The 19,791-nt window shown below is 45.7% G+C and overlaps 1 protein-coding gene across 1 annotated transcript in view; it reads left to right on the top strand.

Annotated features, from left to right (window-relative positions):
- Nucleotides 1-19,791, top strand: part of Vwa3a (von Willebrand factor A domain containing 3A) — a 92,599-nt gene that overhangs the window by 2,703 nt on the left and 70,105 nt on the right. The window contains exons 2-5 of the mRNA XM_045131396.1: nucleotides 5,646-5,772; nucleotides 13,276-13,400; nucleotides 13,502-13,579; nucleotides 19,429-19,483. Coding sequence (XP_044987331.1) covers nucleotides 5,646-5,772; nucleotides 13,276-13,400; nucleotides 13,502-13,579; nucleotides 19,429-19,483 — 385 coding nt within the window. The remainder of the gene's footprint in view (nucleotides 1-5,645; nucleotides 5,773-13,275; nucleotides 13,401-13,501; nucleotides 13,580-19,428; nucleotides 19,484-19,791) is intronic.

The following is a 19,791-nucleotide window of genomic DNA, read 5'->3' as shown; positions in this document are numbered from 1 at the left end:
ATGGTGTGTTCTGGTTGGCCTCAGGGAGCACCAGCTCACAGGGCACAGAAAAGGAGGAGCACAGAGAAGGGGCTGGCAGGGACAGGGGAGCTAGGAGAGAACGGCCCCATGGAAACCAACCTGGGGAATGACTATCCATTCCTCTTTCCCTGCAGTCTTCCTGCTTCTGGGTATACGTTCTATGCCTACAGCTCTTAATTTCAAATCCCCAGAGGGAGAATCAGGCTGCTGTACTTTGCACACACGTGAAACACTGATTCAGGAAGTTGTGACCTAGAGTATAGACACAATGTAGAGCGTAGCCACCTCTCACTATTTTCCTTCCTTCTTCTAGAAGTCCCTACAATCAGGCTCAACAGTCTTTTGTTCATTCCTTGAGTGAGCCAACTCATGCGTGGTCTTAACACTTGCTACTTCCCCTGCCTACTTCAGCCTCTACTCTCTTGACCTCCTTGTCCTCCTTCAAGAATATCTCTTTGTTCTCTCTACCTCTCTCTACTTGAAAATAAATAGATAAAAATATATTTAAAAAATATATATATATACAAGGAAGGCCGGGTGTGGTGGCACACACCTTTAATCCCAGCACTTGGGAGGCAGAGGTAGGAGGATTGCCTAGAGTTCGAGATCACCCTGAGACTACATAGTGAATTCCAGGTTAGCCTGGGCTATAGCGAGACCCTACCTCTAAAAAACAAAAACAAAACAAAACAAACAAACAAAAAAACACAAGAGCTGGAGAGATGGCTTAGTGTTAAGGTGCTTGCCTGAAAAGCCTAAGAAGTGTTGGAATCCTCCAGATGCCACGTATAGCCAGACTGTAGCAGGGACGCAGCATGCAATGTCACCCATGGCCACAAGGGAGTGCACAATCACACACCTGGAGTTCATTCATAGTGGCAGAAAGGTCTTGGCAAGCTCATTTTCTCTCTCTTCCTCTTCCTCTGTCTCTGTCTCTCAAAAAAAATAAAAATAAAAATAAAGCACAAGGTGGCACATGTATATCTGGAGTTCATTTATAGCGGCTGGAGGCCCTGGCACACCCATTCTCTCTGTTTTCTCTCTAAGCTTGCAAATAAATTAATTAAAATATTTAAAAAATATCTGGACTTAAGAGATGGCTTAGCTCTTAAGGTACTTGCCTGCAAAGCCTAAGCACTCATGTTCGACTCTCCAGATCCCAGGTAAGCTGGGTGCAAAAGGTGACACAAGTGTGCAAGGTTGCACATGCACACAAGATGGTGCACGTGTCTGGAGTTTGATTGCAGTGGCTGGAGACCCTGGCATGCCAATTCTCTCCCTCTCGCTTGCTCACTCATTCTCTCTCTCTCTCTCTCTCTCTCTCTCTCTCTCTCTCACACACACACACACACACACACACACACACACACACAAATACAAAAGAAAAAGAATATCTGAGCTCAGAAGACACTACCAACCTCCTAAGCACACCACCACCTATGCAAAAACAGTCCTCTTCCTGGGGACTTTCCATTACACCTACGATTGGCTTCCTTTGTAGAACCTGCCAATTTGTAATGACTTCTACACACACACACACACACACACACACACACACACACACATTGATTTTTCGAAGTAGGGTCTCACTCTGGCCCAGGCTTGCCTGGAACTCACTATGTAGTCTCAGGGTGGCCTCAAACTCATGGCGATCCTCCTACCTCTGCCTCCCGAGTGCTGGGATTAAAGGCATGCACCACCATACCCGACTTGACTTCACTATTTTAAAATAACAGTCTCTCCATCAAGAATATGAGCTTGGGGCTGGGGAAATGGCTTAGCAGTTAAGGCATTTGCCTATAAGACCTAAGGACCCTGGTTCGATTCCCCAGGACCCATGTAAGCCAGATGCACAAGGGGACACATGCATCTGGAGTTTGTTTGTGGTGGCTGGAAACCCTGGAGCACCCACTCTCTGCCTTTTCCTCTCTCTCTCAAATAAAGAAATAAAATATTTAGGGAAAAAAAAGAATATGAGCTTGGGCTGGAGAGATGGCTTAACTGTTACGGTGTTTGCCTGTGAAGCCTAAGGACCCTCGTTCTAATTCTCTCCAGATCCCACTTAACCCAGATGCACAAAGGTGAGGCAAGCGCAAGGTCGCACATGCACATTAGGTGGCACAAGCCCCTGGCATTCAATTGCAGTAGCTGGGGCCCTGGTGTGCCAATTTTCTCTCTCTCTCTCTCTTAAAAAAAAAAAAAAGGAAAGAATATGAGCTCTGAGGCTGGAAAGGGCTCAATGGTTAAAGTGCTTTCCTGCAAGGCCTAACAACCCAGGTTCAATTCCCCAGTACCCACATAAAGTCAAGTGCACAAGGTGGCATATGCAACAAGGTGGTGGAGTTTGTTTGCATTGGCTAGAGGCCCTGACACACCCTTTCTTTCTCACTCTCTCTTTCTCAAATAAATAAGTAAACTATTGAAAAAAAGAGCAGGGCCTGGGGAGATGGCTTAGCAGTTAATGTGCTTGCCTTTGAAGCCTAAGGACCCAGGTTCAAGTCCCCAGTATCCATTTAAGCCAGATGCACATGGTGGTGCATGCATCTAGAGTTTATTTGCACTGGCTGGAGGCCCTGGTATGCCCATTCTCTCCTTGCCTTTCTCAAATAAATAAATGAAAACTTAAAAGAAAAAAATATATATTTAAAAAGGAGCCGGGCGTGGTGGCGCACGCCTTTAATCCCAGCACTCAGGAGGCAGAGGTAGGAGGATCGCCAAGAGTTCGAGGCCACCCTGAGACTATAGTGAATTCCAGGTCAGCCTGAGCCAGAGTGAGACCCTACCTCGAAAAACCAAAATAAATAAATAAATAAAAAAATAAATAAAAAGGGCTGGGCTGGGAAGATGGCATAGTCATTAAAGTGCTTGCCTGCAAAGCCAAAGGACCCAGGTTCAATTCCCCAGTACCCATATAAAGCCAGATGCTCAAGGTAGCACATGCGTCTGGTGTTTGTTTGCAGTGGATAGAGGCCCTGGCATGTCCATTCATTCTCTCTCTTTCAAATAAGTAAAAATAAATATTTCTTTTCAAATTTTTTTAACAACTTCCATGATTATAAAAAGTATCACATAGTAATACCCCCCCACTTTCCCCTTTGAAACTCCATTCTCCATCATATCCCCTCCCCATCTCAATCAGTCTCTCTTTTATTTTGATGTCATGATCTTTTCCTCCTCTTGTGATGGTCTTATGTAGGTAGTGTTAGGCACTGTGAGGACATGGATATCCAGGCCATTTTATGTCTGGAGGGAGCACATTGTACGGAGTCCCACCCTTCCTTTGGCTCTTACATTCTTTCCACCACCTCTTCCACAATAGACCCTGAGCCTTAGAAGGTAAGATAGAGATATTGCAGTGCTGAGCACTCCCGTCACTTCTTTTTTAAAAATTTTTTTTTCGTTTTTTATTTTTATTTAATTGAGAGCAACAGGCAGAGAGAGAGAGAGAGAGAGAGAATGGGCGCACCAGGGCCTCCAGCCACTGCAAACAGACTCCAGACGCATGTGCCCCCTTGTGCATCTGGCTAACGTGGGACCTGGGGAATCAAGCCTCGAACCGGGATCCTTAGGCTTCACAGGCAAGCGCCTAACTGCTAAGCCATCTCTCCAGCCCCCAGTTACTTCTTTCTAGTACCATGATACCTTCTGAGTCGTCCCAAGGTCACTGCCATCTGAAAAGAGAAGATTCTCTACCAAAAGTGAGAGTAGCATTAATATAAAGGTATGAACATTAAGAGAAGTGCTTACTGGGCAGTTTGATAAGCATAGTATATACATTTAGCCAGACAGCAGCAGATGTTACACCCCTAGGGCTCATGACTACCCCTGTTTTTAGTTTTCAGTATCAGGGATGTATTCCCTCCCATGGAGTGGGCCTTCAGTCCAATTGGAGGGCAGTTGGTTTCCCCCATGACAGACGTGCCACTATTGCACCCGTTGGCTCATTTGGCCTGGCTGGCCAAATATAAGGCTTACAGTGTCTACTGTTGAGTATCTTCACTGGTGATTTCTCTTTCTCCCATTGAACTGCACGCAGAATGGCTTCTTTCAGTTTTCTGTCAGCTGGTCTACATGGGGGAGGTTATCAGCTCAGCTCCAGCAGGATTTCTCAGTGGCCTTGCAGCCCAAGTATGTGGAGTCTTCAGCCATAGGGTCTTACCATCTATTCCTGGTGAGAAACCAAGGGCCTTGGCAATGGCCTGTGATGTTTTGAGAGCATCAGGGACCTCCCTGGCCAACATCTCACTGGAGGGTAGTCCATCCCTGGCACTGAAAATTTTCTAGCAACAATCTACGGCTCCTGAGTGTTTCATTGTCCCAAAAAGTAGGATTCCATGTGATTTATTGATATCCTCTTAGATTTTGATTAGCCCTCCCTGCACCTTTCCTTTACTCAATCTCTTCCCCTGACCTCACTTTGGGCCTTTCCACCCCCATTAATCTATTCTTCTACTTATATCTATATACAATACCATCCTAAAAATAAAATATTTTTTAAAAAGAAAAAGAATATGAGTTCTGCATGGAGAAGGCCAATGTCTATCTTAGTGGGTCTCAACTGGGGACAGTTTTCTCCCGTGGGTAACATGTCTAGAGACAGTTTGGCTGTCACAATACGAGGATGACATGCCCCTGGCTGGTAGAGGGTGGTGATGCTGTTGAACATGGGAGAGCCTGCAGCAGAATCGTTTACCCAACTGTCCGCAGTGCGGAGGCTGAGAGACCTTGTCCTCCCCATCCACGGCTCCCTTAGCACAAAGCCTCGAACCTAGTAGATGCTCAGCAAGTGTTTGTTGTACTGATGAGAGAAGAGCTGAGCTGCACAGAGTGCTGAAGTTTCTTGTCTAGGACACTTTCCTCCTTAGGAAAGTGGTAGGTATTAGTTATGTCTTACATGGTTAAGATCTGTAGAAAAATTCCTGGTAAACATGATCCTCTGGTTTTGCAAAAGAAAGCAGCAGCACGATTTTGCTCATGGGTGTTGAGAGGGAAATAAGTCTTGACGTGAGACTAGGTAAGTGGTCACTGCAGCCTTGGACAAATACCTGTGGGCTTTTGATATCTAACTACCCAAGCTGTAGTGCAATGTTTCATGAACCTGGAGATCACGTTGTATCAGGAAACCTCTCAGTTCTCACACAGAGCTAAAAATGTTTCTGGTGGGCTGGAGAGATTGCTTAGTGGTTAGCGCGCTTGCCTGCAAAGCCTAAGACCCAGGTTTGATTCCCCAGTACCCACCTAAGCCAGAATACAAGGTGGCACATGCGTTCGGGGTTTGTTTGCATTGGCTGGAGGCCCTGGCGTGCCCATTCTCTCTCTCTAATAAATAAGTAAAATATTATCTGGGTGTGGTGTGTATACCTTTAATCCTAGCACTTAGGAGGCAGAGGTAGGAGGATCGCCATGAGTTCAAGGCCACCCTGAGACTCCATAGTGAATTCCAGGTCAGCCTGAGCTAGAGTGAGATTGTACCTCGAAAAAAGCAATAAGTAAATAAATAAGTAAGTAAAATATTTAAAACTGTTTCTGGAAACCATTTCAGGAGACAGGGGAAAGAAAGCGGTGCCTGCCGTGTGGATGTGACATAAGGCTGGGAGCTGATGGAATCACTTTGTGTTTTGTAGCATGGAGAGAATCCCTGACAGAGACCCAACACAGCCACTGAACCAGGAGGCTATGAACGCACTTGGCCAAAACCCCGCCGATGATGGACTGATGGTTACACATGTTAACCAGACCCAGGACTTGCTGGTAACAACCATCCCACTCAAACTTACCAGTGATGCTTAGAAATCATAGCCAGGGAATGCAGGGTGTCAAATTCCGGCCATTTATTTTTTTCACATAGGATCCTAGGGCAGAGTTTAGGTAAGCACCCGCTTCCAATCTGCATGTAGAAATACATGACGAAGCTCTATGTTCATAGAACCCCTGTAGCTTACATGGCCACAACATGACATACTGAGGATCGTGTTATCGGTGTCCGAATGGAGTCGAAAGCAGTTCATCAAAATGGTCTCCTTCCAGAGGTTCTTCTCTCAGGGTTCCCTGAAATCTAGATCCTGAGCTCCATTCCAGGAAGTGGTGTCGGAACCAGAGGGCCGGCCAGGAGGCCTAACCCCTGCCTTGACCACGTGGTAGTGTTAACCCATGCCCGTTGCTAGTGAGATGTCTTCCTAAAACAGGGACTCAGAATCCCTTCTACCATGGAAACACGTGTCCTCATGGGTTGCCAGGTGCAAGGCCAGCCCTCAGCCACCTTCTAGGAAATCCACATGTGAATGTAAACATGATACCCTTGAAATTATAATTGGTCAGGAGCTATACAGTTATGCTGGCAACCAAACAATCCAAAAAATAATTATGCTCTACTTTAAAAAAGTTTTTGTAGGCTAGGTGTGGTGAGGCACACATTTAATCCCTACATTTAATAGGCAGAGGTAGGGGGATCTCCATGAATTCGAGGTCACCCTGAGACTACAGAGTGAATTCCAGGTCAGCCTGGGCTACTGGGAGACCCTACCTCTAAAAAACAAACAACAAAAACCAAAAGCCAAAAAGCCTTAACTAAAAAGTTTTATTAGCTGGGCGTGGTGTCACACACCTTTCACCCCAGCACTTTAGGAGGCAGAGGTAAGAGGATTGCCATGAGCTTGAGGCCTGAGACTATATAGGAAATTCCAGCTTAGCCTCAGCTACAGTGATAGCCAACCTCAACCCCACACCCCAAAGAGTTTTATTATTATGCATTAGTTATACATAATAGTAAGGTTTTTTTTACAATATTGTCAAACACATATATAATGTATTTTGATCATATTCACCTGTTATCTTCTCTTGTCCCCCTCCTACTTACCTTCTTCCTCTTTCCAGTTAGTCTCCCTTCGAATTTCATATCTTTCTTTTTTATTTGTAAGCCAGGCTAGTTTGCTTGTATATGTATAGACAACTTAGCAATAGGTACCCCCAGCAACCATTAACTACTTATAGATCCTCAGGGAGGGGAGGGCCTTGTGAATCCCTCCTCTCCAGCAATTGTTAATTGCCTATTCATCCTCAGAGAGGTGGTGTTGCAGTCAGGTTCGCGTTGCTGGTAGCAGTCACCCAACCAAGAGCAGCTTGTGGGAAAAAGAGGTTTATTTTGGGTTACAGGCTCGAGGGGGAAGCCCCATGATGGCAGGGAAAACCATGGCATGAGCAGAGGGTGAATATCACCTACTGGCCAACATCAGATGGACCATAGCAACAGGAGAGTGTGCCAAACACTAGTAAGGGGGAACTGGCTATAACACCCACAAGCCTGCCCCCAACAATATACCACCTCCTGGAGGTGTTAATTCCCAAATCTCCATCAGCTGGGAACCTAGCATTCAGAACACCTAAGTTTATGGGGGAGACCTGAATCAAACCACCACAGGTGGGGATGAGTTATTTTTCTCAGGTTTTGGCATTTATAAGAAAACAATTTAATCAAAAGGAAATGAGAAGCTGGCTGTGGTGGCGCAAGCCTTTAATCCCAGCACTTGGGAAGCAGAGGTAGGAGGATCGCTATGAGTTCAAGGCCAGCCTGAGACTACATAGTGAATTCCAGGTCAGCCTGGGCTAGAGTAAGACCCTACCTCGGGGGGTGGGGGGGAAGAAAATGAGATCTGGGTATGGTGGCACATGGTTTCAATCCCAGCACTTGCAAGGCAGAGGTGGGAGGATCATCGTGAACGAGGTCACCATGAGACTACATAGTGATTTTCAGGTCAGCCTTGGCTAGAGTGAGACCCTATCTCAAAAAAAAAAAAAAACAAAAAAACCCTGGGTATGGTGATACATGTTTATAATTCCCAGAACTCAGAAGGTAGAGATCAGGAGTTCCAGTTCATCCTGGGCTATATAGCAAGTTCAAGGCCAACCTGGAATATGAGACCTTGTCTCAAAAAAAAGTTGGGGGGGGGGGGCTGGGGAGATGGTTTAGCAATTAAGGCACTTATATATAAAGTCTAAGAACCCAGGCTTAACATGGCAGCACACGCGTCTGGAGTTCGTTTGCAGTAGCTAGAGGCCCTGGCGTGCCCATTGTCTCTCTTGCATAAATAAATAAAAATATAATATTTTAAAACTTTATTTTAATATTTATTTATAATAGATAAATAGAAGAATGGGTGCACCAGGGCCTCCAGCCACTGCAAAAGAATTCCAGATGCATATGCCACCTTGTGCATCTGGCTTTATGTGGGTACTGGGCAATTGAACCTGGGACCTTAGGCTTCACAGGCAAATGCCTTAACCACTAAGGCATTTCTCGAGCCCAGTGAAAAAAAATTTTTTTTTTTTTTTTTTTGGTTTTTTGAGGTAGGGTCTCACTCTAGCCCAGGCTGACCTGGAATTCACTATGGAGTCTCAGGGTGGCCTCGAACTCACGGCAATCCTCCTACCTCTGCCTCCCAAGTGCTGGGATTAAAGGCGTGTGCCACCATGCCTGGCCCACTGAAATATTTTTTAAGAGAAAGAAAAGGAGGAACTGTCAATACAGTTATAGTTTTGAAATAGTGAAAAACTCCTTCTGTGACCTCAGTTGCTGATGACATGGGTCTTTTTTTTTTTTTTTCAGTACTTTTATTTATTTAGAGAGAGACAGAAAGAGGCAGATAGAGAAACTGGGTGTGGCAGGCCCTCCAGCCACTGCACAGAGACTCCAGATGCATGTGCCACCTTCTCCTCAGGAAAATGCCTTAACTGCTAAGCCATCCCTCCAGCCCAGCATGGGTGTTTATTTCATGAAATTGGGGGTCAGAATAAGAGATTTCTTGGTTGTGAAAGGACATTTCAGGCAGGTCTCTCTTCTTTCTCACAAACAGCAGAAGGTGGGAAGAGTTCAGATAGCCCGACACCAAGCTCGCAGCCTTCTTCTAGGTGAAGTGCCTGCTTTGGCAAAGCGCTGCCGTCAAGAGAGTCGTGTGTAATAAGTGGATCTTCAGACCACTTCAAAGCAGGTTCAGAGTGACACACAGGGACACGTTGTCCCGAAAGATGAGAGCAGCACCACCTGGTGTCCGTCCGCTGCAGTGCAGCGCTGGCTGAAGTGTAAACCGCAGGGACTGTGGTTTCTGGCCCAGCCTTTCACAGGCAGGACCTTCATTAAGATGGCATCACATAATGAGAATGTTATCCTGCCAGTCTTCTTTCTCTCAGTTCTTCATGGAGATAATCACAATTTGGTGCTAGCTTGGAGAAACAATAGTGTTACAGTAACAAACTTGACTTGTGGAGGGAATCCCAACTCTGGAGTACTAGGTATGGGATCTTGGACAAATAACTTTGTGCCTCAACTTCCTTGTCAGTAAAATGGAGCTCATGATGGAACCTCCTTTATGGAATAAAAACTTAACTGGGTGGTTACGTACTTGCCTGTGAAGCCTAAGGACCCCGGTTTGAGGCTCCATTCCCCAGGACCCACGTAAACCAGATGCACAAGGTGGTGCATGTATCTGGAATTCATTTTCAGTGGCTGGAGGCCCTGATGCACCCATTCTCTCTCTCTCTCTGTCACTCTCAAATAAGTAAATAAATAAAAATAAAAACTTAAATGAGGGCTAGAGAGATGGTTTAGCAGTTAAGGCACTTGCCTGTGAAGCCTAAGGACCCAAGTTCAATTCCCCAGGACCCATGTAAAGCAGATGTACAAGGCGGCCCATGTGTCTGGAGTTTGTTTGCAATGGCTGGAGGCCCTGGCGCGCCCATCTCCCCTCTCTCCCTTTCCCTCTCTCTCTATCTGCCTCTGTGTGTGTGTGTGTCAAATTAATTTTAAAAAATCTTAAGACAGGCATGGTGACACATGCCTTTAAATCCCAGCACTCTGGAGGCAGAGGTAGGAGGATCGCTGTGAGTTTGAGCCAGCCTGAGACTACATAGTGAATTCCAGGCCAGCCTGGGCTTGAATGAGACCTTACCTTGAAAAAAAGAAAAAAAAAAAAAACTTAAATGAAAAGCATTCAGCATATTGTAAGTGCTACATTAGTGTCTGCTGTAATTAGAAGTGTGTTTTCCACAGTTCTTTAACATTTGCTAATTTCCATTTGAAGCTTCACAGAGCCAGGTCTTGGGCACAGAATGAAGGAAGGCAACATAGCTGGATGATAATTGCAGCATTTTATTTTCATTTTGCTTTCTGGTGATCTTCAGTTGACAACCAAAGTTAAGGGGAAATGAGGATCCGTGTCGAGAGCAGTTGATGCAGAAAGACACAAGGTTATGTTCCTCACGGTGGTTTCGCACTGCCCATGTGACCGCCAAAGGAGAGGAGGCACTGCCCCGTAGAAAGCTAGGCATAGAGGACTCACACGCTGCAGGCCTTCTCTCCCTCTTCCTACAGCCCGCCCATCTTCCTGTCTCCTCTGCCCCCTGCGGAGTAGCTCATTCTGCGGCCACAGACAGTTGTCAGTCCTGGCTCTCCGCTCGCCGCTACAGAGGAAGACCTCACACTGGCAAGTCCACAGAAAGCACTCCTAGCCTGCTGAGCAGGTGCCCGTGGAGGCGTCTGTGAACTGGGGGTCCTAGTGGGTTAAAGGGTTCTGGCCCTTTCCACAGCTGTCCATGTTGTGTGTGTGTGTGTGCGTGTGCCATGCGTATGTGCGTATCTCTCCCCGCAGGATTGGGCTGGATTCCACACCCTCAGCGAACTATAGCATCACCTCTCAGCCTTTTGACTAAGAGCAAATGCAATGACTTATGCCCAACTCCAGCAACATTCAAGACCCTTTTGTAAACACATACACTAGTTTTTCTACTGAAAGGTCTCACCAGGCTGACAGGCCTTGACACCTGCATAGTCTCTGACACATCACTCCTGAGTTACCACCCAGCAACACCTGGCTGGCGCTTTGGTCTTCAAGCACTGGGTACCCTCCACCATTCCAGGCCCCTGCCCGGACTGGAACGCGTCTTCCCGTGCTGCAAACAGGGCTGGCTCCTTCCTGGCCTTCAGGGGGGCTTGGAGGCTTCTTCGGCCTCTGCTCAGCTAAGCGGCATCCCAGGCTCCAGCTGCCCCGCTGCTTTCTGAACTGTTGTGCACACTGACTCCATTTCTCGTTCACTGTCCATCCATTTGTCCACACTAGAACATAAGCTCCAAGAAGGAAAGAACATGTTTTATCTTGCTCACACTATAGACTAGGGACAGGGCCTATTCACAACAGTGGCTCACTGGAAAAGGAAGACTAGCTCCAGAGAAGTGAAAGAGGCAAGGCAGGCTATGGCATACATAAATATTTATATACATGTATATAGGTTATATATAATGTAATGTAAATTATACAACATTATATTATTTATATATGAATTATATGTATATATAATTTACTTAAGAGAGAGAGACCAAGTAAGTATTTGTGTGCCAGGGTCTTTTGAGCTGCAAATGAACTCTAGACACATGCACCACTTTGTGCATCTGTCTTTATGTGGGTATGGGGAATCAAACCTGGGCTAGCAGGCTTTAAAAGCAAGCACTTTTAACTACTGAGCCACCTCCCCAGCCCCTCAGATTCAATCATTTTGTTTGTTTGTTTGTTTTAAGGCAGGGTCTTACTCTAGCTCAGGCTGGCCTTTAACCTGTGATGATCCTCCTACCTCAGCCTCTCTAGTGCTGGCATCACGGGCTTAATCCACCATGCCTGGTTTATTTCCCTAAAACAGAGAGCCTGGAACTCCTCATTATTTTAGTTAGACTGACCAGGTGGCCCCAGTAATTATTTGGTCTTTGCCCCCCTCAGTTACAGGCATGTGTGAACATGCCCAGCTTTTTTTGTTTGTTTGTTTTTGTTTTTTATTTATTTGAGAGTGACAGAGAGAGAAAGAGGCAGATAGAAAGAGAGAGAATGGGTATGCCAGGGCTACCAACCACTGCAAACGAACTCCAGACACATGCGCCCCCTTGTGCATCTGGCTAACATGGGTCCTGGGAAGTCAAGCCTCGAACCGGGGTCCTTAGGCTTCACAGGCAAATGCTTAACCACTAAGCCATCTCCCCAGCCCTTGTTTTTGTTTTTTGAGGTAGGGGTTTCACTTATAGCTCAGGCTGACCTGGAATTTACTATGTAGTCTCAGGGTGGCCTCGAACTCATGGCAATCCTCTTACCTGTGCCTCCTGAGTGCTGGGATTAAAGGTGTGTGCCACCACGCCTGGCTGCCCAGCTTTTTAGGTGGAAGTTGGGGATCAAACTCAAGTCCTTATTCCTGTGCACCTCTGAGCCACCCCCTTAGCTCCAGGCACAATCTTAATCAGTATTTTCCACATTATGGCTTCTAGAAAGCACTGCAATGCTGAATACTTGCCAGGATTAGCTTTGGCTCCACCACAGAGGCTCCTGCACATCCTGAGCTTGGTGCTAAGTGACACAGATATCACATGTCACCAGGTACAAGCAGGGATCATCATGCATTTCATAGCCAAGTCCTGTGATGCACTCACTGCTACGGGTTCTGGCCTCTAGAATGGACAGAATACCCAATTCCTTGTTTGACCAGTCACTCGACAAATGTGTGTGGGGGACCCCTTAGACTTTCTACACAAATGTAAAAAGAAGTGAAACCACCCAATGAGGACCACAAGGACATTTATTCAGAACTCGCACACTGAGGGAGTTGGCCCAAAGGCAGGAGGGGAATGTCATCAAAGGAGAAAGGGAAGGCTTGAGCAAACCTGACTATAGGCTTCTAGCAGGAGGCTGGAGGCAGACACAACAGAACACAGCATCTCATGTCATTGGTTTGGGGACATATTTGATTTTCTCCAGAAAAAAAAAAAAAAAAAGAGAGAGACTCTAACATCATTGACCAAATTTCTGGCTATTCTGGAGCAATTTCTGCAGCGGGCGTGGGTTAGAACTATACTCTCATATCTGGTCGCTGTATAATCATTCACAGGGTGAATTGTTGAATGTGGGGAGCCACACCTGGAAGCCCATAAAACAGACCTCTACGCTCATCTTTAGCCCAGGCTGTCCTGGAACTCCCGATGTAGTCTCGGGTTGGTCTCAAACTCTCAGTCATCCATCTACCTCCTCAGTCTCCCCAGTGCTGACCTCAAACTCCTGGTTATTCTCCTGCCTCCACTGTGAGCACTGGGATAACTAGCATGCACCACTGTGCCCAGATACTAAGGGATTTTAGAATGTCTTGGGGTGGCATTCCTGAGTATCTGTGTGAGGGGGACGAGGGACGGTCTCCCCCTCTCTGCCTGCAGTTTTCTGTCTGACTGTCTTGCAGAGGCTACAGGGGCGTGACATTTCGGCCTCGGCTTTGGAAGACTCAGAAGATTGGCTTTCAACTCACAGTTTAAAGTCCGAAAAACTCACATTAACTGATCTGATAAGCCAGGGCACAGCCGTGTTGTAAGTCTGAAATTATTCCCTTTCCCCTAAGCACCTGCGGCTGCAGTGGTACACATAGTCCCTGGGCCTGAGAGAGCCTTCCTAAGGCTTTTCTCTTTCAGGGAAGAGCATGGCAACTTCACGCAGAAAATTCATTTCTCCACCCAGACCATCTGCCACTTTGAGTCAAAGCTTGCTGAGTAAGTATGTTTGTCACTGTCTTCCCAGCACCGGTCATTGATGCCTTATCTCATGTCCCAGCCTGAACACTTGATCACCACAAGTGATCTCCTTGGGACCTCACACAGCCTTTGTCCACCTCTATCCCTAGTTTGTTCTTTTCTCCCATTAAAAAGTTGATATCTGGGCTGGAGAGATGGCTTAGCGGTTAAGGCATTTGCCTGTGAAGGCTAAGGACCCAGGTTCCATTCCCCAGGACTTATGTAAGCCAGATGCACATGGTGGCATATGCATCCGGAGTTTATTTGCAGGGACTAGAGGCCCTGGTGAGCTCATTCTCTCTCTCTCTCTCTCTGATAAAGAAATAAAAATAAAAAATATTTTTAAAAAGGTTGATTGTAGGGCTCCTCCCCGGGCAGGTAGTGCCGAGGGAAGGACCAGGCCTGCTGGTTCCTCCCTAGGGGTTGAGGGGATGATGAGCGTTGGGCGACCCAGACCTCTCCTGGCCACCGGAGAAAAACCACACTGAGTCAGGAACTCGCAGAAAAAACTCGCTTTATTACTCTGAGCAGTTGCCTATATAATGTTGGGGACAAAGGCGGGGAGGTAGAGGTAAGGGCCAATAGTAAACTGTAACTATTGAAATGGTAATTACAATTGCCATGCGGAGATGGCAGGCCAGAAGCCATTAGGGTCTTGCTGAGTCCTAGCTGGCCAGAGACAGGTCGCCAAACTTTAGCTAGGCTCAGGAAGTTCCACTAGACCTCACGCCTGGGCCTTTCAGAGCCCAACAGTTGATATCTATGGGGCTTTGTAAGAATGCCTAAAATCTCCCAGCCTCATTTGATGTTTAGTGGCTAAGTGACTACTTTCAGTGTTGGATTGGTTGGGTTCACAGCTTTCAAATATGTATAGATAAGTACATACATCCCATTCCCAAATCAACTTTGATGGCATAAGTGTCATGTATACACTTATAAACATGTACACATACCTACTATAAATACACACACATACAAGCATGTCACTTGATAATCAGTATACAGGAAGGTCCTTTAAAATGCCATCCCCACTGCAGCTATCTTTGATCCACAATTACTGTTGGTCTGAGGTTTTCCAAAGAGCTATGATGAAAATTAATAGCTAGTATTTATTCATGTTCTAGAAATTCTGCTAAGGACTACATGCATTATCTTATTTCATCCTTAAAACTGTATTTTTCTCAAAACAGCTAACCAAAAGTCATTTGCTAAAAGGTTAGTCACACAATAACCAATTTGTCAAATTTACCAAAACACTTTAGCTATAAACTTTATAGAAAATTTGGGGGGTTAGGATGTTTAAAAGGGTTTAAAGAATCATATAACAGGTAGGTAGCTAAGTTAGTTAATTAGATAGAGATAGGGTCTCACTATATAGCCTAGGCTGGCTTTGAACTTGTGATCCTTCCTGTCTAACCAGCCTTCAAACTACTAAGATTACAAGTAAAAGCCACTGCACACATGTAGAATTCATAATATTTGGGTTGGTTGCTTTGAGTGAGGTCAGCATTTTCAAGGAGAATTCAAGTATGTTTAGCTAGTCAGTCATTTAGCAAATTGATTTTCAATAAATTGATCTTTGGAAAATTGACTTGAATAGAGTCCTGTGATTATCTTCATGCAGAAGATGATGAAACTGGGGCTCAGAGAGGTTCCACACCTGCCCGAGGACCCACAGTTAGTACATGGCGAAGCCGAGTCTCACACACAAGCAGGTCTCATTACAGTGCTCTTTCTCGAAACTCTGTATTTACACTCACAGATTCCTCGAGAGTCTACCTGCTACTTCTGCCCATGTTCTCATACCCGTGGTCCTTCCTAATGCTTCTCTGTGCCCCTAAATCCCACTTGACCTCAGTGAGGCAACTCAGTTCAATTCAAGCAGGTGCTGTCATATGCTGGTGTCCAGCTGCTCATGGGAATGTTTGCTTGGCTGTAGGGAAGTTCGAGAAGGTCCTCTGGTTTTTATTAAGCAATCTGGGAAGCAACTATTGACTAACTTCTGTCATAGAAGACTAGAGAGTTTTATCTGCGAGAACTCAGGTCTGCATAAAGACAAGAATGGTCTCCCTTCCTCATGGGAACACCCTCCCTTCCAGACCTACCCCATTTGGTAGCTCACCCATTGTCCACCAGTCATGGTCACGGGCAACATGCCTTGTGCCACCTGCCGAGCAGCACCTATCCTCTGGTCTCTTTCACAGTTCCCCACCCGTTACTTAGTGCCCTGGCAAGCTCATATATTTGGTTAGTTTTCTCTTTGCTAGATTTTTTTCTTTTTTTTTTTTAATTAGTTTTTTACTTTGGGGGGAGGCGTTTGGAGGTAGGGTCTCGTTCTATCCCAGGCTGATCTGTAATTCTCTATGCAGTCTCAGACTGGCCTTGAACTCACAGCACTCCTCCTGCCTCAGCCTCCTAAGTGCTGGGATTAAATGTGTGTGCTACCACGTCCTACTTCTTTACTAGCTTTTCTCTTCCATTCTCCAAAGGCCTTAAAAACTAACTTGTTCAGCTGGGCCTGCCTGAGACTACAGAGTGAATTCCAGGTCAGCCTGGGCTAGAGCAAAACCCTACTGAGAAAAATTCAAAGATCCAGCCAAGTATGGTAGTGCGTACCTGAAATCCCAACACTTTGCTGGGAGGTTGAGGCAAGAGGATGGAGCATCTAACACCAGCCTGGAATACAAACTGAGAGTCTTCCTCAAAAAACTAAAAACATAAGGGAGGGTGCTAGGGAGAGTGCTTGTTTTACTCCTCAGAATCCACATTAAAAAAAAAAAAATCAGGGGCTGGAGAGATGGCTTAGTGATTAAGCGCTTGCCTGTGAAGCCTAAGGACCCCGGTTCGAGGCTCAGTTCCCCAGGTCCCACGTTCGCCAGATGCACAAGAGGGTGCACGCGTCTGGAGTTCGTTTGCAGAGGCTGGAAGCCCTGGCGCACCCATTCTCTCTCTCTCCCTCTATCTGTCTTTCTCTCTGTGTCTGTCGCTCTCAAATAAATAAATAAATAAAAAATGACCAAAAAAAAAAAAAAGGGGGCTTGTTATAAAAAAAAAAAAAAGCAGGATTGGAGAGATGGCTTAGCAGTTAAGGTGCTTGCCTGCAAATCCTAAGGACCCATGTTTGACTCCCCAGATCCCACGTAAGGCAGATGCACTAGATGACCAGATGTGTACTAGATGACACATGTGTCTGGAGTTCGATTACAGTGGCTAGAGGTCCTGGTGTGCCAATTCTCTCTCTCATAAACAATACCAATTCAACTCTGAACTGGGTAGTAAAATATACATTAAAAAATCACAAAGTAGGCTGGAGGGATGGCTTAGCAGTTAAGGCACTTTCCTGCAAAGCCAAAGGACCCAGGTTAGATTCCTCAGAACACAGGTAAGCCGGATGCACAAGCAGGCGCATGCATCTGGAGTTCTTTTGCCATGGCTACAGGTCCTGGCATGCCCATTCGCTGTGTTTCTCTCTCTCTTAAATAAATAACTAAATTTTTAAATTAAAAAAAAATCACAAAGCAGCCAGACATGGTGGCTTATGTCTCTAATCCCAGCACTTGGGAAGTGAAGAGCGGTGGGTCTCTGGGGCTTGATGGCCAGTCAGTCTAGCCTGCTTGGCAAGCTCCTTGCCAGTGAGTGATAGCTTCCTGGAAGGACAGCATGCAAGGTTGTGCTCTGGCATCCACACATCTGCACACAAACACACACATGTACACACACACACACACACACAAATCTAAATTTTTTAAAATTTTTATTTGTTTGAGAGAGAGAAAAAAAAAGAATAGGGCCTGGAGAAATGGCTTAGTGGTTAAGGTGCTTGCCTACAAAGCCAGAGGACCTTGGTTCGATTCCCCAGGACCCACATAAGCCAGATGTACAAGGTGGCGCATGTGTCTGAAGTTTGTTTGCAGTAGCTACAGACTCTGGCATGCCCATTCTTTCTCTCTCTCTCTCTCTTCCTCTGCCTCGCTCTCTCTCAAATTAAAAATAAAATTAAAAAACTTTAAAAAAAAAAAAGAATAGGTGCAACAGGGCCTCCAACCACTGCAAACGAACTCCAGATGCATGAGCCACCTTGTGCATCTGGTTTATGTGGGTCCTGGGGAATTGAACCTGGGTCCTTAGGCTTTGCAGGCAAGCACCTTAACCTCTAAGCTATCTTGCAAACCCCATGTAAGCCAGATACACAAGGTGGCACATGCGTCTAGAGTTTGTTTGCAGTGGCTAGATGCCCTGGCATACCCATTCTCTCTCTTTTTCTAGCTAGCTCTTTCACTCTCACTCAAATAAATAAATATAATTTTTTAAAGTTTTAATTAAAAAGGGCTAGAGAGATTGCTTAGTGGTTAGGGCATTTGCCTGCAAAGGCTAAGGACCCAGGTTTAATTCCCCAGTATCCACATAAGCCAAATGCACAAGGGGGCACAGGCATCTGGAGTTTGTTTGCAAAAAAAAAAAAAAAAAGCTATCTCTATCTGCCTCTTTCTCTCTCAAAATAAATAGAAATTTGGGGCTGGAGAGATAGTTTAGCAGTTAAAGGGCTTGCTTGCGAAGCCTAAGGACCCATGTTTCATCTCTGTCCAGATCCCATGTAAGCCAGATGCACAAAGGTGAGGCAAGTGCAAAGTTGAACATGCTCACTAGATGGTGCAAACATCTGGAGTTCCATTGCAGTGGCTGAGGCCCTGGAGTGTCAATTCCCTTGCCCCCTTGCTCTCACTCTCTCTAAACAAATTTAATTTAAAACTTAAGACAACTGGGCCTGGTGTCAATTCCCTCCCCCACTTGCTTTCACTCTCTCTAAAATATTTCATTAAAACATTAAGACAACTGGGCATGGTGGTACACACTTGTAATCCCAGCATTTGGAAGGTGGAGGCAAGGAGGATCAGAAGTTCAAGGCCATCCTCAATTGATAGCAAGTTTGAGACCAGCCTGGACTACATCATACCCTGCCTCAAAAAAAAAAAAAAAAATTAAGCCAGGCCATGGTGGCATATGCCTTTAATCCTAGCACTTAGGAGGCAGAGGTAGGAAACTTGTCATGAGTTCAAGACCAGGCTGGGACTACAGAGTGAGTTTCAGGTCAGCCTGGCCTAGAGCAAGACTCTACCTCAAAAAAAAAAAAAAAAATCACAATAAATAAAACTTGGGCTGGAAGGATGGATTAGCAGTTAAGCTGCTTGCCTGCAAAACCAAAGGACCCAGATTTGATCCCCCAGGACCCACATCAACCAGATTCACAAGGTGGCACATGTGTTACAAGTTTATTAGCAGCAGCTGAAAGCCCTGGTGTATCCATTCTCTCTATTTATGCCTCTCTCTGTCTTTCAAATAATAAAATAATTTTTTAAGTTATGCCCTTTAAAAACAAAAAAAGATAAATAAAACTTGCAATCCTACCTGTGGCGGTTTAATCTAGGTGTTCCCCATAAATTTAGGTGTTCTGAATGCTAGGTTCCCAGCTAATGGCGATTTGGGAATTAATGCCTCCTGGAGGCAGTGTACTGTTGGGGGCAGGCTTATGGGTATTATAGCCAGTTTCCCCTTGCCAGTGTTTGGCACACACTTCTGTTACAGTTGTCCACCTGATGTTGACCAAGAGGTGATGTCCACCCTCTGCTCATGCCATTATTTTCCTCTGCCATCATGGAGATTCTCCTTGAACCTGTAAGCCAAAGCTTACAAGCTGCTCTTGGTCAGGTGATTTCTGCCAACAGTGCAAATCTGACTGCAACGCCACCCTCCTCTCTTCTGAGAATGTAAGTGTCCTGCCTAGTGGGGATGCTGGCCATGGGTGATGCATCTTTCTGGTCTCTTGACAGCACCATTGAGCGCTACCAGCAGAGAATGCGATGGCTCACAGAGGACAGCAAGAAGGTAATAGTCACGGGTCACTCTTTGTCCCCTTCACTGGTTCTATTTGTGTTGGCTAGAACCCTTTCCATTGCAAATGACAGCTCTCCAAGTTAGGTTGGCTTCAACTAAATATATATATGTATGTATATGTATATATATGTATTTCTATTATTCATTTATTTATTTGACATAGAAAGAGGAGTAGAGAGAGAGAATTGGCACCCCAGGGCCTCCAGCCACTGCAAACAAACTTCAGATGCGTGTTCCCCCTTGTGCATCTGGCTAACGTGGGCCCTGGGGAATCGAACCAGAGTCCTTTGGCTTTGCAG

The sequence above is a fragment of the Jaculus jaculus genome, chromosome 12 (assembly GCF_020740685.1).
Source record: "Jaculus jaculus isolate mJacJac1 chromosome 12, mJacJac1.mat.Y.cur, whole genome shotgun sequence".
NCBI classification, from domain to species: domain Eukaryota; kingdom Metazoa; phylum Chordata; class Mammalia; order Rodentia; family Dipodidae; genus Jaculus; species Jaculus jaculus.
Note: the sequence above shows the minus strand (reverse complement) of the source record. Positions and strands in the feature narration are given on the sequence as shown.